Genomic DNA, 25,410 nt, shown 5'->3' on the forward strand with positions numbered 1-25,410 from the left:
GATCTAGCAACACCAAGGAAATCAGAGAAATTTTACTTCAAGGAAGGTGGAAAACTTTTGTCAGCTGGTTTCTAAGTAAACTCTAACTTTGAAATATCAGCCCTAAATCTGAAAATTATGAGGGCATTTGAAGATTCTCCACTTTGTGTGTGTGTGTGTTCTTTTCATTTGACAAGTGTATTCCATAATACTGATAATTATGATTTAAAATTTACTGAGATAGTTTCCTACTTGATTTTAAAATACCTATAGAGTGATTTTATTTTAAATTCGGTTTGTGAGAAGTCTGTATATAGGCAACTCTGCAGGTGCTTAATAAATATTGGGTGAATGAATAAATGTTACCATTTATTTGCTCAAACAAAAGAAATCGCTTCCTACCCTCTAACGCTGTGCTGTCCAGTAGAAATATGATGCAAGCCACACATGTGATTTTTATTTGGGCTAAATTTTCTGTATTCAACCCCATATATCCAAAATATTATCATTTCTAATGTAATCAATATAAAATTCTTAATGAAATATTTTACATTATTTTATCATACGAAGTCGTCAAAATCTTGTAGCTAGTGGCTATGGATTCTACAGCACAGCTCTACCAGAATTTCATAAGCTTTTGTATTCTTCACTAAATTCTTGACATTAAGGACTCCCATTGTTTTTTCTCCCTTCAGGCCCCTGAGCTATTTTACATAATTGTCATCTCTCTCAGGCTTCCATTTTCTGGGCTGTCAATTCTAGTCCTTCTTTGTTCCTTTATTGTCAGTTTTGTGGCCTTGAAAATGTGTCCTGGGGGGTCTGTGAGTTTCATAGTAACACAGAAAAATACTGTGGTCCTGAAAATAAGATTATCAGAATGGATATTACCGTCAAACCAAAGGAAGAATAGCGTTTGACTCCACAGTATACATGTCTCCTGACACTTTCTTTCTTTTTTTTCCTGCCACTATGGTGACTTGGAGAAAGTCCTTTCCATCGATAAGCCAGGAAGAGGGAGATATTAAAATTACGATTTCTTCAATAAAAGCAGTACTTATAGAAATGATATCTAAAAAGCTAAGCTATTGAGCAGTATTAAAATGGAAGTCTTCAAGTTCCAACGGTTATTTTATTACTTATATATTGGTAAGCATAGTATAAGTGTTAATGACCCTCACTCTTAAAGAGACTGGAGGTTGACAGTATAGAAGCAAAATGTTTGCTTCAAGGGCAGTGCTGTTACATTTATCAGAAAAGTGTTCTGTTCTGTATTTTGGTTTCTCTTTGAGAAGAGTTTTATCTACTTTGGTGGCTAGAACTATAATCGTTTTACATTGACTTATTCATTCAGGAAAATTTTTCGATTGCTTATTATATGCTAGGAAAAATGCAAGACATTCATGCTCAAGAGACTTAAATCCTGCCCTCATTTTCCTTATAGTTTTGTGAGAGATCCCCAATATTCCTCACCACACTCACTTGGGGTAATCTATAATAGTTTAGGAAACTTTGAAATGAGAATGTTAAAAAAGCCCGGGTTTTATTTATTGTTTTTTCCAAAGTGAGCTATTGATGGAATTCAAGCTGTGTCTTTGCCACAGTTGTCATCTGGATGTGCAAATGTGTTGTAAACTACCAGAATATTCAGGATCACTCTGGTGTTTGGAAATTGAAGGCACGGCTGCAGTGTGGCTTGCTTCCGTTCCCAGAGCTGCTTGCCCATTTGAAAGGCTTTCCAGTTGTCCTTTAATGTCATTTTGCAAGTGAGTGTGTGACCTGTGCAGAGGTTCTCAGGGTGAAAATTTTACTCTCATGTTCGAAGAAATTTCTTGGATGCCGGATCTGGAAACTTCTGAGTTATTCCTAATTAAGAGGTTTGAAGCTTTTATTTTCTGTTGTCTGACAGGACCAGACCATGAAGCTGGTTGAGAGTTCAGGCTGTCCAGCCCTGGATTGTTCAGAGTCTCATCAGATTACCTTGTCTCATAGCTGTTGCAAAGTTTGTAAAGGTAAGGCTTTTCTGTAAAATAAAATGTCTGTGCATGAGTCATTCTAAGAGGCTAGTTCAACTGATAGGAAATAGAACTTTTTATAATCAAGTTATTTGCAAAGACTATCAAATTAAAATCGAGATGCTCCCATGCATTTCTGCAGGGTGTATTGTACCTGTCTCAAGCTCTGGGTTTCTATACTTCTCTCTGTGTACTTGTTCTGAGTCAGCATGGCATTGTTGAAAACATTTACACAACAGTGTTGAGTTATTTTATTGTTTCTTTTTTTTGCCGGGGGTTGGGGGGGGATTTCCTTTCTTTTCTCCTCAGTCTGTTTTTATAATTGTCTGAGCATAATTCCCATGTTGTTCAAATCCCTCTCTTCACAATTCCACTCTCCTTCACTGATAGGCTTCTATACTACCAAGAAGAGAGAGGCCATCAGACATGCATTGCTTGTTCTGTGTTGCCTCTGTGATGATAAGCCTATGACCAATAAGTAGAAGGAACTTAGATTTTTAGTTCAGTATAAGAAAACAGTAAAACTTGAGGTATTCAGAAATGCAGTGGACTGCCCAGGAGGCAGTGAGTTGCCCATCACTAAAGATTCTTAAACTTGGTATTTTGTTATAGATTTAAGTATTAAACTAAAGGATTAATTATATGGAATTTTTATGTTCCCTACCAATCATGAAATTATATGTGCCTTCTTGTGTTATCCTGAAATTATGTGTTTGTGAATCTATCTCCTTCATTGGATTTTGCACCTTGAGGGCAGGGCTGGGTCTTTATATTCATCTCTATATTCTTAATACCTAGTATGACACCTGGGATGTAGTTGAGGGTCATAACTCATGTAGTTGGTACTGTATAACAGTGCCTTAAATGAGCTACTAGCACTTGTTTTAATAATAGCCTTTATTGGTGCAAAATAAAACTTAAATGGAAAAAAGTAAGAAAAAGAAACTTTATAAAACATATAACATTTTGTTTCCTTTTAATCTCATCTATTAAAAAGGAAACAGAAGATCCCTCTCTCCCATTTTTAGGAGGGTGGTACAGTTTTTTCATTTTCTTTTTAGCTACTTCTTCCATCCATTCAATTAAGACGGCCTGATTGCATCCATTTCTTTTTAAAGAGCCTTAATACATTACCAAAAGCAAGTTAAGAACGGAAAAGCTAGCTACAAAACTGGTTACATTTAAATTGCCTATAGTTTTAAAAATTAATATGTTTACACAGCCCACTCAAAATATCAATACAATGACAAAATATACTGTAACCTACACCCCCTCCACCTGAGATCCTGATATCATTGATATGTGACCGGCCAGAGCCAGAACCAAACTCAGGTTTGGCTTCTCATTGCTCAGAAGTCAATGTTCTAGAGACAAGGATTGGTGGAAGAAGAAAGATGTATTATTCAGGAAGCCGGCAACCTGGGAAGATGGTGGACTAGGGTCCCCAAAACCATCTCCGAGTTGCCAGTTAGGGGACAAGAGTTTGTAAAGGAAAAGTTTCAGAGGTGTGCAGTAGGGGGCTATGTGTGGAGCAGCACAATCTGCTTCGATAATCACCTTGAAATTGGTAGTGCAGTGGTCTGGTCCAAGTCACCTTGATGGTGTAGGGAGAGCAGTTAATCTGTAGCTGCAGGCTTGAAATGTCCTGTAGTTCCTGGAATTTCTCAAGCATGCAGAAGGTTATTCTTTAAGCATTTAATCATATTATAGCTTATTCAGGCCTAGGTCATAGGTTTTTCTCAAAATGGAACTGGGGCTTCCAATATGGAGTTGCCTTCACGAAGGCAGAAGCTCAAATCCCTTTTCCTAATTCCTGAATAAGTGTTTCAGAGCCAGATTTCAGATACATGGGATGGAGCCTTGGTATCACCTTAAAAAACACTCTTCAATAAATTATTTTACTCAGCCTGGATTGAGAACCTCTGGTTTAGAACTGGAACTGAAATTGGACAAGTTGGCCTTTCTTGAAACATTTAGCACCATTTAAAATAAATGTTACTTCCATTTCTGACTTCAAATAAATAAACAAATGAGTCCTCCTGGCATTCTCTGACTTTTAAACTAAAAAACGTCAAGTTTTTAAAGGCTAAAATTTTGAGTCAACTCCTACACACATATTGTGACAAATTCATTTGTAGTAAGGTTGGCCTCCAGTTTCCAGGCCTGTCTGCCTAGTGCTAAAGATGCTGTGTTCACATCTGAAAAACTAAGTTGTTCCACAACAGTTAGTAAATATTGCCTGAGGGCAGAGCATGAGATTAAATTGTTGACCTTTCCACTGGAGGCTCGGCCAGTGGTTGGAAACCAAGCTGTGCACCGAAATAAGGCTCCAGATTTCTAGGCACCAAGTCAAATACAGCCAGGGCTGTTTTCTAGGTACCCTGCTGTCTTCCATTGTAGCAGCTCAGGAACAGTGTAGCAGGAATGTTCTTCTCACTTTTTTCATATCTGAGAGCTCTTTCAAGGAAGCTTATGACAAATTACAATATGACAGAGACTTCATGATACAGCGAGGACTCTGACTTAGAAAGGTACAGAAATAACGTGAAACTATATGTTTTCATATCTCAGCCCTTCCCATTCTTCTTCTCCTCCCTTGGCCGCCCCTTTCTCTGCTTACAGACCATCAAGTCCTATTCACTGGATGCCCAACTTTAATTTAGCATTGACTTTGTCGTGCCTTACAATTAGAAGTGATAGAGGCACCGTGTGCATAAGGCTGAGTGGGTGTAGATTGTTTGCACCCAACTTCTGGACAATTCATAGTTTCCCACATCATTCAATTACACCTTCATGATTCTTGTTATCTGTGTACCACAAATAACATTATTTAGTTAATGTTTTAACGTCTACTGTTAGTCAAATCATTTTGTGAAAATTTAGTTTTATTCCTAAGCAGTGGTATCCATGAAATAATGGGATTATTTGTTAGATTCATGTATTTTTGTATACACATTTAAAGAATTCCATTGCTATCAGTACTTTTTTTTTAAATGTTCATCCATGCACGTGAACTACCTTTTGGGAAAAATCAGGATTATCCATCATCTCTCAGATGATACTGATATGCGTTAGTATTCTTTCAGGTACAAGTGATAGAACACCCAATCCGACTGACTTAAGCAAACAGTGGAATACATGGCCCCAGTGAGTGGCTTGACTCAGATCTCAAATCTCGCCCCTTTGCTTAGATGCATCTTTCTGTTTGTCTCCTCTGAGGTGGCCTTATTTTCAGACTCTATGTGTTCCCTGACATTCTTATGTGCACGTTATTATGATACTCAAGTAGGTGGAAGAGAAAGTTCAATATCCTCGTGAGTTGAACAAAGGTCCCAGAATTGAGTTTCAATTATCTGCATTAACCTGAACTGCATCATTTGCTCAGACCTGAAGAAATTACTATGTCCAGGCCAGTGGGATGCATTGATTGGTGTGGCCTTAACCAGTGGGCAGTGTAGTCCATTTTCCTGTAAGCACCTAGGCTAACAGTAGACGTGAAGAGTTCATCCCAGGTATGACTAGGTTTTTGTTTTGTTTTGGTTTTTTCCACAAAAAGGAGGAATAGACACCTGTAAGGCAAAACCAACAAATATTCACCTCAAAACTATTGCATTCTCTTTCTCCTGGTTATTATGAATAACATTTATTTATATTGTTCTTATGCATAATCTTTTGTATCTGACCCTTCCTTACCCTTTTGTATCCTCAGTCATAGAGAAATGCTTATTAATATTTTATGGAAAGATCTAGTACACTTAATGAAAGAATCTCATGTAAATTTGGAAAGCTTAAAAGGAATAGAAAACTTGGTATCCTTGAGGTTAAAACCCAAAGGAGGAAATAAAAGAAAGACCTGATTGTATTAGATCATTAATCTATCCATTTATAGCAAATATTTGAATTTTCTCCTATGGTAGGTATCTCAACCATTTGGTTTGTGGCCTATCAGTAATACTCTAATTGCTTTAATTATTAACAAATGCTATACTATTACACTTTTACATAGATGATCTCATTTGAACCTTTTGCAAGGTAGATATTATCCTAATTTTACAGGTGAGAAAAGCTGAAGGTTTAGAAAGGTTAATTAACTTACACAGCTAGTAATTTACACAGCCAGTAAGTGCTAGAGATCAGATGTAAATCCAGGTCTTTCAACTCCAAAAACCAAGCACAGATGAGTAGGAATGCAGCTATAATGGTGGTAGGACTATGGTTTATTGCCCACTCATACTCTGATTTTTTTTGAAGTTCTTCCCTATAGATTGGAAACAAGCCCCTTTAACTGAGTCTGAATTTTCTAACCATCAGTAGTTAACCTTTTAACCTTGGCATTTTTGAATCTAAGCAGTAAAACAACCAATAGATTCAATCAACTTATTTGTTGAGAGACTAAATCAAAATAGCTATCTGACATTGTTTAGAGTAAATTAGTATTTGACACAATTTTCAGTTTTCAAGTCTCCAGGTTAACTTAAAAAACTCATCTGATGAAAAGTGAAGTACTCCCTAACTGAACCTAAAACAGTGAAAAGTAGAATCATACTGTTATCTTATAGTTAGGAAATTCTTGCAGCAATTAAACACTGCATGGTGAGTGTGTGCATGATATTTGATGCTGAGATGAGGGGGTCTTACCATTACTTATAGCGACCGGAAATGGATTGTAATAGAGGAGGCTTACGGCATAGACAGTGACAGCATGGATTGGACAGAGTCTGAAAAATAGAAGAGAAAATGCATCAAAATGAAGGGTTGAAAGATAGTTTTGAAAAATATAAACTTACGAAAGAAAAGTAAAAGTGCATCAGGAACAGTTCCTGTTCTTAGTCACTGCTCTCTAAAAGTTGTTTGAAGCATTACAGGTAAACTTCTACAGATTTAGCACTGTGTTAAAACATGGTCTCTTAATTCTCTGTGTATCTTAAGGAGTGGGCCAGTTTGTTTTAGTAACATTGTTTTAATTTAGAATAAATATAAAGTGATTTTTTGGAACATTTTCATTTTAGGTTGATGATGTGCTGAGCTATTGGGGTAGAGAATGAGGATGACTTTTTAGCTGAAATTATCCCTCGTCAGACATTGTAAAAAGACACTGGAATACATTTTAAGAAATATGGTCTCAATTTAGCTACTTAAAGAAGGAAATAAAAAGACCCAAGGAGAAAACATTTTTAACTTTTCCTTTCCTTAAGAGTGGACCTTTTACTTCTAAATTTTCAGCCTTAATCATGAGAATTTAGATTGTGAAGAATCTTGTCAAGAAAAGTTGTCAAGTGATTTCAGTGCTGTTATTGACTATATATTTTTCCAATCTTCATACACTCTGTTCTATTTTATTTTATTTCTGTAGAAATCACTAATTCTTTTGATTTTTCCTATCCTTTTTAAATGCATCACTGTATTTTGAGAGCCTCACCCTTCCTAAGGCTTATTAAATTGTACAAACACTATTTTACTATACAGTGTAGTTGCATTTCATGGGATATTTGTTTTAACTCTGGGTCAATATTCAACATAGTCCTTATGGGCACAAACCAATTGGAATGGACATCAACCATTGTGCTGAACCAGAGTATACCTTTTGGCTGTGGTATAGCTTAGTTCACCCTTTCACTGAATCACAGCACTGTATGCTAATTTGATAACAAGATGAGTGTAGAACTTACATCTTCATGATTTGCTCAAGTAAAAGTCTTTTCTTGCATGTAAGCAGATGCGTTTATTCTGAGCTACATGAATGTATTCTTCTAGACCTCTTTCCTTTTATGCATGGTGAAAAAGTAATTCATTAGACAGTGTAAAACGAGACAGAAAATTTATGCATCAAGCAATTTGAAAATTGTTTGAATGATGTATAATCATATAATTTCCATTAAATATGGATTCCAGTGTTCCAGTTTTTTATTTCAGCATCTTAGATGATCTTTGAACAGGGATTCACACAGGAAAAAGAGATTCGAGAAATTACACGATTGGTGTCACTGTTTATGAAATGTTCCATTTTTCTTTCCTCTACATAAAGACTCTGGAATCTGTGAAATCTTCATAATTCATAAAAACTTTCTTTTTCTTTTGAGTGGACATACTTTGTCTTGCAGATTTCCTGAGAAAATTAGATTAAAGTGATGTGATTTTTTTTACACATTTAGAGTTTTGTGGGGTTTTTTAAGGATGCCAAGTTGTCTGTTTCATTTCTTAAATACATAATGTGCACATCCCATCTGGCTTGGTCTGTATTACTCATAGTTATTGACAGTGTTCAATCACTAATTCTCAGATCACTTTCCTTCCTCACTCTGTTGTCTTCTATATTGTAAACCTTCATTTTGTACTCCAAGAATCTTTCTTTGTTTCCAATATTTGGAGGGCTGTAATTGGAATATTAGGGACTAGAGATAGCATTTATAAAGTCAGAAATAGAGGAGACTTCAAGAAGGAATTAACTGAGTTAACTTCAAGAAGGAATTAATTGAGTTAAACACACTCAAAAACTTTTTAGTACACATAACATATGGTCCTATAAACATTGGATGAAGATATCCACTTAATTGTTTAGAGAAATATAGCTTCTAAATCAAAGAAAGATTTTAAGGAGACAAAGTTTATTTGCTTTGTTATGATTTTATTTACCCTAATAAGTTTCTTTTTTCTTGTAGGTTATGACTTTTGTTCTGAAAGGCATAACTGCATGGAGAATTCTGTCTGCAGAAATCTGAATGACAGGGCCGTTTGTAGCTGTCGAGATGGTTTTAGGGCTCTTCGAGAGGACAATGCCTACTGTGAAGGTAATCCTTGTAATGATGTGTAGCTTGGCTGTATAAATTTCCTAGGATTACTGCATGCAAAATTTATTAATTTCCCAGGTCGTCAAGTTGATGGGCCCATTAAAAGCAGTGAATTTAATCTGAAGCATATTAATCAGCTAAAAATAATTATCTTTCAAATTAAAGTTTTTCAGCTATCTGCTACATGTCAGACTAATCAGTTAATATGGCTGGGTTTCTTGAATTAGGACAATGCTTCCACTGTGAAATTGCCTTCTTTTTTTCATAATTAGATATTCAGGTAGTTCACACATTGACATGATTACTGTGGCTTGCAGTACGAATTGTAGTCACATTTTTTCCGACAATGTTGTATAACAAAGACAGTCAATTAACAGGAAGATAAAGTGCCCAGCACCATTTCTGTTTGCTACTGTCAGTAATCTCAGTGGTTGTATTCACGCTCTGTGGTATTTAGTAAATAGCTCCAGTGGAGAAAATAGTTTCCTAGTTATTTTTAAAATCTTAACTAATATCCCAGGTAGTTTATTGTCTCATTGAAACAGTCCAAATACAGTGATGAGGCATTCACAAATACTGTGGCTTTGACTGTTTGGGAAGACCCTAGAAGTCCATGAGATGTAGTAATTTATAATTTCCCCAAGGCACACATTTGAATCATTCTCATTCATTGTGTGACTAGCTAGTGGGTCTTGCAAGTAAGAACACTGATATGGTGGTATTTGGGCACTTGGACAGTTTTGGACTTACCCTTTCCAGATGTCAAGAATGTGCCATCAGTCCTTAGAGATCGTGTTTCGCTACATGATGATTTACTGGCCCTTGGGAAACCCATTTCTTTTGTTTCCCTCAGCTTTCGATAGATTTTCTCTGCCTTAAAAATTGGTATTCACTTTTTAAATTGACCTTTTTCTTCTCAGCGTATTCCTTTAAATGCTTCTGATTCAGTCCTAAAGAGACCATTCTATTTTTGCCAAAAGAAAGACATATAACTTCCCTTCCCCATTCAGAAGTAGATTTTATTTAAAATTCCTCATTTTGAAAGGTTTTATATTAGAAATGAATTTAAAGTAACAGTAAAATAATGTATTTTTCATTAATATTTGGGATCTCTAATATGTAATAAGTTCCACTGATATTGTTAATGTGTGTACCATGAAATCACATGATATAAATTCATACGATACCTCTTCTTGAATCTTAATCTTACGATAATTATTCATATTTTGAGCTGCTTCTTTTTGTTGTTGTTAAGTATATTCACTCTTGTAATAAATATTTAGTGAGCACCTACTGTGTACCAAGCACTTTTCTAGGCACTGGGTAGTAAATGGTGAATAAGACTGATAAGTTTCCAGTGCTCAGGAGCTAATATTCAAGGGAGAAGACAGAGAATAAGTGGGTAACTTAGAAGTAGAGAAGGCAATTTAAGGTAGTAATGAATAATAGGAAGAAAGTTAAACAGGATGATGTGATAGAAATCGATTGGGGATTAATTTAGATGAGATGGTCAAGGAAAGCCTCTGGGTTTGGGGTTGGGAGGGGATTGACAGTTGAATTGAGACTTGATGATAGGGAAGTAACATGGAAAGATCTGCAACAGAGCATTCCAACTAGAAGGAATAGCAAGTAGATAGTCCCTAAGTGGTAACTAGCTTGGATGTTCTAGAAACAGAAAAAAGGATAATGTGATAGAGCAGATGAGTCAGTTAAGATGCAATTGGAGAATTAGGTAGGGGCCAGGTAATGTAGGGAGGCTGTAAGTATTTTAGATTCATCTAGTAGGGGAGTGATATGTACAGACTTGTATCAAAAAAGATAGCTCTGGCTGCAAGGTGTTAGATGAACTCTGGGGTTGGATGTGGTCAGAAGAACAGAAGTATAAACAGGAAGACCAGTTGGAAGGCTACTGCAGAAGCCTAAGCAAAGCTGTTGGTGGCCTGAATTAAGAGAGTGGTAAGAGAGATAAAGAGAAGGAGCATATTCACGTATGTTTTGGAAGTAGAGCCAACAATGATTGCTGATAATTTACTGTAGAGGAGAATTAAAGAGTGATAAATGGGAGTCAAGGTTTTGATTTTGAGTGGCACATGGATGATGTTGCCATTTATTGAGACAGGAAAGAGTTCAAGGCAAGAGGCCAGAAATTTAGATTATTTATCAATACAACCTGTTGAAAATTGATTTAATTGTAAAGACTAGATCTCTGTTTTTATCTACACATTTATCTGTAGTGCAAATTGGCAGCTGTTTTCTATTCTGAATGGATCATACTGAAAAATGGTTTGTAAATTTCCTCATGTTATTTATTTTTCATTTAAGGAAGTAATCTTCAAAAGTTAAAATAATGGAAAAACTTGTTGGTCTATTATAGGGATCTTGAATTTTTTATACATGAGTACTTCTAGTGTATCTTTTGTTATTCATGTTAACAGATTCTGCAGTATTCTGATCAAATTTGATTTTCTTTTTCATTTTGTTTTATTGTTGTTGCTAATAATTTTTTATTGAAATATAATTGACTTACATATTATATTAGTTTCAGATGTACAACATAGTAATTTGATATTTGGATACATTACAAAATGATCAGCATGATAAGTCTAGTTACCATCTGTCACAATATAAAGTTATTACAATATTATTGACTATATTACCTATGCTTTGTGTTACATCCCAAGACTTATTTATTTTATAACTGGAGGTTTGTACCTCTAAATAGCCCTCACCTATTTCACTAATCCACCAACCCCCTTCCCCTCTGGCACCCACCAGTTTGTTTTCTATTTATCTGAGTCTGTTTCTCTTTCATTATATTTGTTCACTTGTTTTGTTTTTTAGATTTGACATATAAGTGAAATCATATGGTATTTCTGTTTCTTTGTCTGACTTATTTCAATTAGCATAATACCCTCTTGGTCCATCCATGTTCTCACAAATGCAAGATTTCATTCTTTTTATGGCAGAGTAATATTCCATTGTATATATATACCACATCTTATATATCCTTTCATCTATCGATGGGCCCTTAAGGTGCTTTCATATCTCAGCTATTTTGAATAATGCTGCAATGAACATAGGGGTGCATATATCTTTTTGAATTAGTGTTTTTGTTTTCTTTGGAAAAATACCCAGAAGTGGAATTGATGGATCTTATGGTAGTTCTATTTTTAATTTTTTGAGGAACCTCCATACTGTCATCCATATTGACTATATCAATTTAGATTCCCACCAACAGTGCACAAGCATTCCCTTTTATCCACAGCCTTGCCAACACTTGTTATATGTTGTCTTTTTGATGATAGCCGTTCTAACAGGTGTGAAGTGATACTTCATTGTAGTTTTGATTTGCATTTCCCTGATGACTAGTGATGTTGAGCATCTTTTCATGTGCGTCTTGGTCATATGTATGTCTTCTTTAGAAAAATGTCTATTCAGATCCTTTGCCCATTTTTTAATCAGGTTGTTAGTTTTCTTGATGTCTTATAAGTGCTTTGTATATTTTGGATATTAACCTCTCATTAGATATATCATTTGAAAATATCTTCTCCCATTAAGTAGGCTGCCTTTTGTTTTGTTGATAGTTTCCTTCACTCTGCAAAAGCTTTTTAGTTTGATGCAGTTCCATTTGTATGTTTTTGCTTTACTTTCTCTTGTCTAAGAAGACAGATCCAAAAAATTATTTCAAAGACTGATGTCAAAGAGTGTACTGCCAATGTTTTCTTCTAGGAGTTTTATGGTTTCAGGTATTACATTTAAATCTTTAATCCATTTTGAGTTTATTTTTATATGGTGTGAGAAAGTAGTCAGTTTGATTCTTTGGCATGTAGCTGTCCAGTTTTCCCAACACCATGTATTGAAGAGGCTATCCTTCCCCTTTGTATACTCTTGGCTCCTTTTTCATAAATTAATTGACCACATAAGTTTGGTTTTATTTCTGGGCTTTCTCTTTTTTTTTTTTAACATCTTTATTGGAGTATAATTGCTTTACAATGGTGTATTAGTTTCTGCTTTATAACAAAGTAAATCAGTTATACATATACATATGTCCCCATATCTCTTCCCTCTTGCATCTCCCTCCCTCCCACCCTCCCTATCCCACCCCTCTAGGTGGTCACAAACCACCAAACTGATCTCCCTGTGCTATGTGGCTGCTTCCCACTAGCTATCTATTTTACGTTTGGTAGTGTATATATGTCCATGCCACTCTCTCACTTTGTCTCAGCTGACCCTTCCCCCTCCCCATATCCTCAAGTCCATTCTCTAGTAGGTCTGTGTCTTTCTTCCCGTCTTGCCACTAGATTCTTCATGACCATTTTTTTTTTTTTAGATTCCATATATATGTGTTAGCATACGGTATTTGTTTTTCTCTTTCTGACTTACTTCACTCTGTATGACAGACTCTAAGTCCATCCACCTCACTACAAATAACTCAATTTCGTTTCCTTTTATGGCTGAGTAATATTCCATTGTATATATGTGCCACATCTTCTTTACCCATTTATCTGTTGATGGACACTTAGGTTGCTTCCATGTCCTGGCTATTGTAAATAGAGCTGCAATGAACATTGTCATACATGACTCTTTTTGAATTATGGTTTTCTCAGGATATATGCCCAGTAGTGGGATTGCTGGGTCGTACTGTAGTTCTATTTTTAGTTTTTTAAGGAACCTCCATACTGGTCTCCATAGTGGCTGTATCAATTTACATTCCCCCCAACAGTGCAAGAGGCTTCCTTTTTCTCCACACCCTCTCCAGCATTTATTGTTTGTGGATTTTTTGATGATGGCCATTCTGACCGCTGTGAGATGATATCTCATTGTAGTTTTGATTTGCATTTCTCTAATGATTAAAGATGTTGAGCATTCTTTCATGTGTTTGTTGGCAATCTGTATATCTTCTTTGGAGAAATGTCTATTTAGGTCTTCTGCCCATTTTTGGATTGGGTTGTTTGCTTTTTTGTTATTGAGCTGCATGAGCTGCTTGTAAATCTTGGAGATTAATCCTTTGTCAGTTGCTTCATTTGCAAATATTTTCTCCCATTCTGAGGGTTGTCTTTTGGTCTTGTTTATGGTTTCCTTTGCTGTGCAAAAGCTTTTCAGTTTCATTAGGTCCAATTTGTTTATTTTTGTTTTTATTTCCATTTCTCTAGGAGCTGGGTCAAAAAGGATCTTGCTGTGATTTATGTCATAGAGTGTTCTGCCTATGTTTTCCTCTAAGAGTTTTATAGTGTCTGGCTTTACACTTAGGTCTTTAATCCATTTTGAGTTTATTTTTGTGTATGGCATTAGGGAGTGTTCTCATTTCATTCTTTTACATGTAGCTGTCCAGTTTTCCCAGCACCACTTATTGAACAGGTTGTCTTTTCTCCAATGTATATTCTTGCCTCCTTTATCAAAGATAAGGTGACCATATGTGCGTGGGTTCATTTCTGGGCTTTCTATCCTGTTCCATTGATCTATATTTCTATTTTTGTGCCACTACCATACTGTCTTGATTACTGTTGCTTTGTAGTTTACTATGAAGTCAGGGAGCCTGATTCCTCCAGCTCTGTTTTTCGTTCTCAAGGTTGCTTTGGCTATTCGGGGTCTTTTGCGTTTCCATACACATTGTGAAATTTTTTGTTCTAGTTCTGTGAAAAATGCCAGTGGTAGTTTGATAGGGATTGCATTGAATCTGTAGATTGCTTTGGGTAGTAGAGTCATTTTCACAATGTTGATTCTTCCACTCCAAGAATATGGTATATCTCTCCATATATTTGTATCATCTTTAATTTCTTTCATCAGTGTCTTATAATTTTCTGTGTACAGGTCTTTTGTCTCCTTAGGTAGGTTTATTTCAAGATATTTTATTCTTTTTGTTGCAGTGGTAAATGGGAGTGTTTTCTTAATTTCTCTTTCAGATTTTTCATCATTAGTGTATAGGAATGCAAGAGATTTCTGTGCATTAATTTTGTATCCTGCTACTTTACCAAATTCATTGATTAGCTCTAGTAGTTTTCTGGTAGCATCTTTAGGATTCTCTAGGTATAGTATCATGTCATCTGCAAACAGTGACATCTTTATTTCTTCTTTTCCGATTTGGATTCCATTTATTTCTTTTTCTTCTCTGATTGCTATGGCTAAAACTTCCAAAACTATGTTGAATAATAGTGGTGAGAGTGGGCAACCTTGTCTTGTTTCTGATCTTAGTGGAAATGGTTTCAGTTTTTCACCATTGAGGACAATGTTGGCTGTGGGTTTGTCATATATGGCCTTTATTATGTTGAGGAAAGTTCCCTCTATGCCTACTTTCTGGAGGGTTTTTATCATAAATGGGTGTTGAATTTTGTCGAAAGCTTTCTCTGCATCTATTGAGATGATCATATGGTTTTTCTCCTTCAAATTGTTAATATGGTGTATCACGTTGGTTGATTTGCATATATTGAAGAATCCTTGCATTCCTGGGATAAAACCCACTTGATCATGGTGTATTATCCTTTTAATGTGCTGTTGGATTCTGTTTGCTAGTATTTTGTTGAGGATTTTTTCATCTATGCTCATCAATGATATTTACCTGTAGTTTTCTTTCTTTGTGACATCTTTATCTGGTTTTGGTATCAGGGTGATGGTGGCCTCATAGAATGAGTTTGGGAGTGTTCCTCCCTCTGCTGTATTTTGGAAGAGTTTGAGAAGGATAGGTGATAGCTCTTCTCTAAATGTTTGATAGAATTCGCCTGTGAAGCCATCTGGTCCTGGACTTTTGTTTGTTGGAAGATATTTTATCACAGTTTCAATTTCAGTGCTTGTGGTTGTTCTGTTCATATTTTCTCATTCTTCCTGGTTCAGTCTCGGAAACTTGTGCATATCTAAGAATTTGTCCATTTGTTCCAAGTTTTCCATTTTATTGTCATATAGTAGTCTCTCATGATCCTTTGTATTTCTGCAGTGTCAGTTGTTACTTCTCCTTTTTCATTTCTAATTCTATTGATTTGAGTCTTCTCCCTTTTTTTCTTGATGACTCTTGCTAATGGTTTATCAATTTTGTTTATGTTCTCAAAGAACCAGCTTTTAGTTTTATTTATGTTTGCTCTCGTTTCCTTCATTTCTTTTTCATTTATTTCTGCTCAGATCTTTATGATTTCGATCCTTCTGCTAGTTTTGGGGGTTTTTGTTTTTATTTCTCTAATTGCTTTAGGTGTAAGGTTAGGTTGTTTATTTGAGGTGTTTCTTGCTTGTTAACATAGGATTGTATTGGTATAAACTTCCCGCTTAGAAATGTTTTTGCTGCATCCCATAGGTTTCGCATCATCCTGTTTTCATTGTCATTTGTTTCTAGGTATTTTTTGATTTCCTCTTTGATTTCTTCAGTGATGTCTTGGTTATTAAGTAATGTTTAGCCTCCATGTGTTTGTATTTTTTACAGATTTTTTCCTGTAATTGATATCTGGTCTCATAGCGTTGTTCTCGGAAAAGATACTTGATACGATTTCAATTTTCTTAAATTTACCAAGGCTTGATTTGTGACCCAAGATATGATCTATCCTGGAGAATGTTCCATGAGCACTTGAGAAGAATGTGTATTCTGTTGTTTTTGGATGGGATGTCCTATAAATATCAATTAAGTCCATCTTGTTTAATGTATCATTTAAAGCTTGTGTTTCCTTATTTATTTTCATTTTGGATGATCTGTCCATTGGTGAAAGTGGTTTTTAAAGTCCCCTATTATTATTGTGTTACTGTTGATTTCCCCTTTTGTGGCTGTTAAAATTTGCCTTATGTTTTGAGGTACTCCTGTGTTGGGTGCATAAATATTTACAATTGTTATATCTTCTTCTTGGATTGATACCCCGTAATCATTATGTAGTGTCTTTCTTAGTCTCTTGTAACATTCTTTATTTTAAAGTTTATTTTGTCTGATATGAGAATTGCAACTCCTGCTTTCTTTTGATTTCCATTTGCATGGATTATCTTTTTCCATCCCCTTACTTTCAGTCTGTATGTGTCCCTAGGTCTGAAGTGGGTCTCTTGTAGACAACATATATACGGGTCTTGTTTTTGTAGTCATTCAGCCAGTCTGTGTGTTTTGGTTTGAGCATTTGATCCATTTACATTTAAGGTAATTATCGATATGTATGTTCCTATTATCATTTTCTTAATTGTTTTGGGTTTGTTATTGTAGGTCTTTTCCTTCTCTTGTGTTTCCTGCCTAGAGAAGTTCCTTTAGCATTTGTTGTAGAGCTGTTTTGGTGGTGCTGAATTCTCTTAGCTTTTGCTTGTCTGTAAAGATTTTAATTTCACCATCAAATCTGAATGAGATCCTTGCTCGGTAGAGTAATCTTGTTTGTAGGTTTCTCTCCTTCATCACTTTAAATATGTCCTGCCACTCCCTTCTGGCTTACAGAGTTTCTGCTGAAAGATCAGCTGTTAACCTTATGGGGATTCCCTTGTGTGTTATTTGGGTTTTTTACCCTGGCTGCTTTTAATATTTTTTCTTTGTATTTAATTTTTGATAGTTTGATTAATATGTGTCTTGGTGTGTTTGTCCTTGGATTTATCCTGTATGGGACTGTCTCTGCTTCCTGGACTTGATTAACTATTTCCTTTCCCATATTGGGGAAGTTTTCAACTATAATCTCTTCAAATATTTTTTCAGTCCCTTTCTTTTTTTCTTCTTCTTCTGGGACCCCTATAATTCGAATGTTGGTGTATTTAATGTTGTCCCAGAAGTCTCTGAGACTCTCCTCAATACCTTTCATTCTTTTTTCTTTATTCTGCTCTGCAGTAGTTATTTCCACTATTTTATCTTCCAGGTCACTTATCTGTTCTTCTGCCTCAGTTATTCTGCTATTGATCCCTTCTAGAGAATTTTTAATTTCATTTATTGTGTTGTTCATCACTGTTTGTTTGCTCTTTAGTTCTTCTAGGTCCTTGTTAAATGTTTCTTGTATTTTCTCCCTTCTATTTCCAAGATTTTGGATCATCTGTACTATCATTATTCTGAATTCTTTTTCAGGTAGACTGCCTATTTCCTCTTCATTTGTTAGGTTTGGTGGGTTTTTGCCTTGCTCCTTCATCTGCTGTGTGTTTCTCTGTCTTCTCATTTTGCTTAAATTACTGTGTTTGGGGTCTCCTTTTTGCAGGCTGCAGGTTCCTTGTTCCTGTTGTTTTTGGTGTCTGCCCCCAGTGGCTAAGGTTGGTTCAGTGGGTTGTGTAGGCTTCCTGGTGGAGGGGAAGCCTGTGCCTGTGTTCTGGTGGATGAGGCTGGATCTTGTCTTTCTGGTGGGCAAGTCCACATCTGGTGGTGTGTTTTGGGGTGTCTCTGGCCTTATTATGATTTTAGGCAGCCTCTCTGCTAGTGGATGGGGTTGTGTTCCTGTCTTGCTAGTTGTTTGACATAGGGTGTCCAGCACTGTAGCTTGCTGGTCGTTGAGTGGACATCTCCTGGAGATTTTCGCCATTTGATACTATGTGGAACTGGGAGGTCTCTTGTGTACCAGTGTCCTGAAGTTGACTCTCCCACCTTAGGAGCACAGCCCTGACGCCTGGCTGGAGCAGCAAGAGCCTGTCATCCACATGGCTTAGAATAAAAGGAAGAAAAGAAAGAAAGAAAGAAAGAAGATAAAATAAAATAAAATAAAATAAAGTTATTAAAATAAAAAATAAAAATAACTATTAAAAAAAATTTTTAACTAATCAAAAAAGAAAAAAAAAAAAAGAAAGGAAGAAGAGAGCAACCAAACCAAAAAACAAATCCACCAATGATAACTAGTTCTAAAAACTATACAAAAAAACAAAAAAAACAAAAAAACAGACAGACAGACCCTAGGATAAATGGTAAAAGCAAAGCTATACAGACAAAATCACACACAGAAGCATACACATACACACTCACAAAAAGAGAAGAAGGGAAAAAATATATATATTTCATTGCTCCCAAAGTCCACCTCCTCAATTTGGGATGATTTGTTTGTCTATTTAGATATACCACAGATGCAGGGTACATCAAGTTGATTGTGAAGATTTAATCCGCTGCTCCTGAGGCTGCTGCGAGAAATTTCCCTTTCTCTTCTTTGTTCTCACAGCTCCTGGGGTTTAGCTTTGGATCTGGCCCCGCCTCTGCGTGTAGGTTGCCTGAGGGCATCTGTTCTTCGCTCAGACAGGACAAGGTTAAAGGAGCAGGTGATTCGGGGGCTCTGGCTCACTCAGGCCGTGGGGAGGGAGGGGTACGGATGCGGGGCGAGCCTGCGGCAGCAGAGGCCAGCCTGATGTTGCCACAGCCTGAGGCACACCGTGTGTTCTCCCAGGAAAGTTGTGCCTGGATCACGGGACCCTGGCAGTGGTGGGCTGCACAGGCTCCTGGGAGGGGCAGTGTGGATAGTAACCTGTGCTTGCACACAGGCTTCTTGGTGGCAGCAGCAGCAGCCTTAGCGTCTCATGCCCGTCTCTGGGGTCCACGCTGATAGCCACGGCTCGCGCCCATCTCTGGAGCTCCTTTAAACGGTGCTCTTAATCCCCTCTCCTCGCGCACCAGGAAACAAAGAGGGAAGAAAAAGTCTCTTGCCTCTTCGGCACCTCCAGACTTTTTTCCAGACTCCCTCCCAGCTAGGTGTGGTGCACTAGCCTCATTCAGGCTGTGTTCACGCAGCTAACCCCAGTCCTCTCCCTGGGGTCTGACCTCCTAAGCCCGATCCTCAGGTCCCAGCCCCCACCCACTCCGGCGGGTGAGCAGACAAGCCTCTCGGGCTGGTGAGTGCTGGGAGGCACCGATCCTCTGTGCGGGAATCTCTCCACTTTGCCCTCCGCACCCCTGTTGCTGCGCTCTCCTCCGTGGCTCCGAAGCGTCCCCCTCCGCCACCCGCCATCTCCACCCGCGAAGGGGCTTCCTAGTGTGTGGAAACCTTTCCTCCTTCACAGCTCCCTCCCACTGGTGCAGGTCCCGTCCCTATTTTCTTGTCTCTGTTTTATCTTTTTTCTTTTGCCCTACTCAGGTACGTGGGGAGTTTCTTGCGTTTTGGGAGGTCTGAGGTCTTCTGCCAGCATTCAGTAGGTGTTCTGTAGGAGTTGTTCCACATGTAGATGTACTTCTGATGTATTTGTGGGGAGCAAGGTGATCTCCACGTCTTACTCTTCTGCCATCTTGAAGCTCCTCCTGTGCTTTCTCTTTTGTTCCATTGATCTATGTGTCTGTTTTTGTGCCAGTATCATATTGTTTTGATGACTGTAGCTTGTAGTATTGTTTGAAATCAGGGAGCATGATACCTCCAGCTTTTTCAAGATATCCTTGGAAATTTGGGGTCTTTTCTGTTTCCATACAAATTTTAGAGTTATTTGTTCTATTTCTGTGAAAAATATTGGTATTTTGATAGGGATTGCATTGAATTTGTATACTGCCTTGGGGAGTATGGTCATTTTAACAACATTAATTCTTCCAATCCATCAGCACAGCACATTTTTCCATTTGTTTGTGTCATCTTCAGTTTTTCATCATGTCTTATAGTTTTCTGAGTACAGGTCTTTTACTTCCTTGGCTAGATTTATTCCTAGGTATTTTGTTCTTTCTGATGCAACATTAAATGGGATTTTTTCTTGATTTCTCTTTCTTATAATTTCTAGTGTATAGAAACACACCAAATTTCTGTATATTAATTTTGTATCCTGCAACTTTACGGAATTCATTTATTAGTTTTGATTTCTTTTGTTTTTGAATCTTAAGTATTTTCTATATATAGTATCATGTCATCTGAAAATATTAAAAGCTTTATTTTTTCCTTTCCAATTTGGATGTCTTTTATCTCTTTTTCTTGTCTGCTTGCTAGGGCTAGGACATTAAATACTATGTTGAATAAAAGTGACAATAGTGAGCTCCCTTGTCTTATTCTTGATCTTAGAGGAAAAGCTTTCAGCTTTTCGCCATTGAGTGTTATATTAGCTGTGTGTTGTCATATATGGCCTCCATTATGTTGAAGTATATTCCCTCTATACTGACTTTGTTGAGAGTTTTTATCATAAATGCATGTTGAATTTTGTCATAAGATTTTTCTGAATCTATTGAGATGATCATATAATTTTTATTCTTCAATTCGTTAATATGATTTATCACATTGATTTGTTGATATGGAGCCATCCTTTCATCCTGATAATAAATCCCATTTGATCATAACATATGATCCTTTTAATGCATTGTTGAATTCGGTTTGCTAATATTTTTTGAGGATTTTTGCATCTATGTTCATCAGTGATGTTGGCCTGTAATTTTCTTTTTGTGATATCTTTGTCTCATTTTGGTATGATGATGATGCTGGCTTCATAGAACAAGTGTGGAAGTGTTCCTTTCTCTTCAGTTTTTTGGAATGGTTTGAGGAATCTAGGCATTAACTCTTCTTTAAGTGGTTGGTAGAATTCACCTGTGAAGCTATCTGGTCTTAGACTTTTGTTTGTTGGGAGTTCTTTTTACTACTGATTCAATTTCATTACTGGTAATTGGTCTGTTCATATTTTCTATTTCTTCCTAATTCGGTCTTGGAAGATTGTAAGTTTCTATGAATTTATTCATTTCTTCTGTGTTGTCCATTTTGTTGGCATATAGTTGTTGTAGTTATCACTTGTGATCCTATTTTTCTGTGGTGTTAGTTGTAACTTCTGTTACATTTCTCCTTTTATTGATTTGGACCCTCTCTCTTGATTTTTTTTTGTTGATTTTGTTTATCTTTTCAAAAAACCATCTCTAGTTTCATTGATCTTTTCTATTATTTTTTTTTTAGTTTTTATTTCATTTATTTCTGCTCTGATCTTTATGATTTCTCTCCTTCTACTACCCTTGGGTTTTGTTTGTTCTTCTTTCTCTAGTTCTTTTAGGTATAAGGTTAGGTTGTTTATTTGAGATTTTTCTTGTTTTCTGAGATAAGCTTGTATTGCCATAAACTTCCCTCTTAGAACTGCTTTTGCTGGGTTCCATAGATTTCGGATTGTTGTGTTTCCACTTTCATTTGTCTCCAGGTATTTTTTGATTTCCTTGTTGATTTTTTTTTTTTTTTTTTTGTGACCCATTGGTTTTTTCTTGTAACATATCTTTTAGCATTCATGTGCTTGTGTTTTGCAGTTTTTTTCTTGTCGATTTTTAGTCTCAGACCCTTTGGTCAGAAAAGTTGCTTGATGTGATTTTAGTCTTCCTAAATTTATTTGAGACTTGTTTAGTGGCTTAGTATGTGCTCTATCCAGGAAAATGTTCCATGTGCACTTGAAAAGAATGCGTATTCTGCTGCTTTGGCTGGAATGTTCTATATATATATATATATGTCTATTAAGTCCATATGGTCTAATGTGTCCTTGAAGGCCAGTGTTTCCTTACTGATTTTCTGTCTAGATGATGTGTCCATTGATTTAATTGCAGTGTGAAATTCTGCTACAATTATTGTGTTACTGTTAATTTCTTCTTTTATGTTCGTTAACATTTGCTTTATGTATTTAGATGTTCCTGTGTTGGGCCTATAAATATTTATAATTGTTATATCTTCTTTTTTTTTTAAACATTTTTATTGGAGTAGAATTGCTGCACAATGGTGTGTTAGTTTCTGCTCTACAACAAAGTGAATCAGCTATACATGTTATATCTTGTTGAATCGATCCCATTATCATTAAGTAATGTCCTTCTTTGTCTCTTGTTACAGGCTTTGTTTTAAAGTCTGTTTTGCCTTATATAAGTACTACTACCCCCCTTTCTTTTTGTTTCCATTTGCATGGAATACCTTTTTCTATGCCTTCATTTTCAGTCTGTGTGTGACTTTAGATCTTAAATAGGTAGCATATATATGAGTCTTGCTATTTTATGCATTTGGTCACTTTATGACTTTTGATTGGAGCACTTAGTCCATTTACATTTGACGTAATTATTAATAGGTATGTACTTACTGACATTTTGTTAATTGTTTTCTTGCTGTTTTTGTAGTTCTTTTTTGTTCTTTCTTCTACTTTTGCTCTCTTCCCTTGTGATTTGATGACTGTCTTTAGTTATGTTTGGATTCTTTCTTTTTTGAATCTGTGTATCTATTATAGATTTTTAATTTGTGGTTATCATGAGGTTCATATATAACACTATATATGTATGTATATATATTGATTATTTTAAGTTGATCTCTTAAGTATGAACACATTCTAACAACCCTGCATTTTTACTCTTCGCACCCTGTTTAATGTTTTTTTTTTTTTCTGTTTAATGTTTTTGACATTGTATTTTCCATCTTTTTGTTTTGTGTATCCCTTAATTACTTTGGGGGCTACAGATGATTTTACTACTTTTGTCTTTTAACCTTTATATTAGCTTTATAAGTGGATGATATACTACCTTTATTGTATATTTGCCTTTACTAATGAGACTATTTTAAAAATAATTTACATATTTCTAGTTGTATAATCTTCCTTTCTGCGTAGGGTAGTCCCTTTAACATTTCTTGTAAAGCCAGTTTAGTGGTGTTGAAGTATTTTAGCTTTTGCTTGATAGCCTTGCTGGGTAGAGTGTTCTGGGTTGTAGATTTCTTCTTTTTATCACTTTGAATATATTTGCCACTCACCTTGTGGCCTGCAAAATTTCTGCTGGAAAGTCAGCACATACTCTTATGGTATGGAAAGCTACTAGTTAGGAAAACCTAACTAGTAGCTTTTCCTTTACTGTTATTAAGATTCACTCTTTATCTTTAATTTTTGCCATTTTAATTATAATGTATATTTGTGTGGACCTCTTTGGGTTCTTCTTATTTGGGACTCTCTTTGCTTCTTGGACCTGGATGTCTATATCCTTTTTAAGGTTAGGGAAGTTTTCAACTGTTATTTCCTCAAACAAATTTTCTGTCCCTTTCTTTCTCTCTTCACCTTCTACAACCCCTGTAATGCAAATGTTAGAACACTTGATGTTGTCCTAGAAGTCTCTTCAACTATCCTCATTAAAAAAAAAAATTCTTCTTTCTTTTTTTCTCTTCAGTTTGTGTAATTTCCCCTGCTCTGTCTTCCAGTTCACTGATCTATTCCTCTGTATCATCTAATATATTGTGTATTCCTAGATTCCTTCTAGTGTATTTTTTATTTCAGCTATTGTATTCTTCAGCTCTGTTTGGTTCTTCTTCATATTTTCTAACTCTTTGTTAACCTTTTCACTGTGTTCATCCATTCTTCACCTCAGTTCACTGATCATCTTTATAATCATTACCTTGAACTCTTTTTTGGATAGATGACTTATCTACACTTCATTTAGTTCTTCTGGGGTTTTGTCTTGTTCCTTTGGAATATATTCATTTGTCTCCTCATTCTGCCAAATTCCCTTTGTTTATTTCTAAGTATTAGGTAGGTCAGTTATGCTTCCTGATCTTGTAGAAGTGGCCTTATATAGTATACATCCATGGGTCCCAGCAGCCCACTATCCTCTGGTCTCCAGAGCTATCTGTTCTAGGGGTGTCCCCTATGTGGATTGTATTGGCCATTCTGTTGTGACAATGCAACAACTGTTGGCACAGTGTTAGGCAAGCCTGGACCCTTGCCCAGTCAGCTGCTAGTTCCTGCCTGTGCCATGGCTGCTTCCCACTGGTGGGTGAGGCTGAGTCCTGGCATGGCTGGCTACAGGAGCTGGGGTATCTTGGGACTGGTTCCAGCCTGCTGCTGTGTGGGCCGACTCCCATTGTAGCTGCCTCTGGGGCCAGGGCTATCCCATTAAGGATAGTTTGACTCACTAGAAGCAGCATTTAAAATTTTTTATGCAATTGTACATGTTGTCTATCAGCTGGTCTTATAGAGTTCTGGTCCTCTAAGACATTAGACTTGTCATTATATAAAAAAGTAAGCAAGTGATATAAAATAAATTTTATTTACTAAATCTGTGTGGTTGTTTTAATGATATAACTATAATTGAGATTATTTATTTTACTATAATTTTCTTGATCAGAGTTAAAATAGCACTGGTAAAATTTGGAGTTTATTTATTCATTTGACAAATATTTATTGAATGCTTGTTTTGTTTCAGGCTAGGCTAGAGGTGAAGCAGTAAATAAGGTGTACATGACTGATGTTCTCTCAGGCAAGGAAGATCATTGCACCAAAGAGCATTTAATTGCACATGTGGCAAGTGGCTAAAAGAGAAATAGGTTAACAGGGGTTCTGATCTGTGTGGGTGGTAGTGCTTGAATAAAAGAGTTTTTCTCTGTAATCTGAAGATTAAGTAAAAATCAGCTATGCATAGAAGTTAAGTGTGGGAAAGAAGGGAATTTCCTTTGGAGGAATCACCATGTCTAAAGGCCTTAAGGTGAAAAGAAGCACTTTGTACTAACTGAAGGAAGGCAGAGAACAGGGGAGAGGTGCCCAATGAGATTAATGATGGGAAGCAGGGCCTTGAAGGGCACAGTAAAGACTAAGGGTTTTGTGCTAAGAGCAAGGGAGAGCCAATGAAAAGTTTTGCAGAGGAATACCGTGATCATATTGGTGTTTTAAATAATCACTTCTGCTTCAGGCTGAATGAAGGGAAGACTGGATGTGGGAAACCAGTGGATGGGAGACAGCGGTGGCCTACAGAAGAAAGGGGGATGGAGATGTGGGTGTATGTGAGAGCATTAGTGAGGTAAAACCAATCCTGATGATTAATTGGTGCTTGTAGATGATGAATAGAGAGG

The 25,410-nt window shown here is 36.4% G+C and overlaps 1 protein-coding gene across 1 annotated transcript in view; it reads left to right on the forward strand.

Moving 5' to 3' along the window:
* The window catches only part of NELL2 (neural EGFL like 2), a 381,815-nt gene that overhangs the window by 154,583 nt on the left and 201,822 nt on the right, over positions 1–25,410 (forward strand). The window contains exons 11-12 of the mRNA XM_007179220.3: positions 1,886–1,988; positions 8,651–8,779. Of these exons, the coding sequence (XP_007179282.2) occupies positions 1,886–1,988; positions 8,651–8,779 (232 nt within the window). The remainder of the gene's footprint in view (positions 1–1,885; positions 1,989–8,650; positions 8,780–25,410) is intronic.

This window comes from Balaenoptera acutorostrata, chromosome 11 (genome assembly GCF_949987535.1).
Source record: "Balaenoptera acutorostrata chromosome 11, mBalAcu1.1, whole genome shotgun sequence".
NCBI lineage: Eukaryota > Metazoa > Chordata > Mammalia > Artiodactyla > Balaenopteridae > Balaenoptera > Balaenoptera acutorostrata.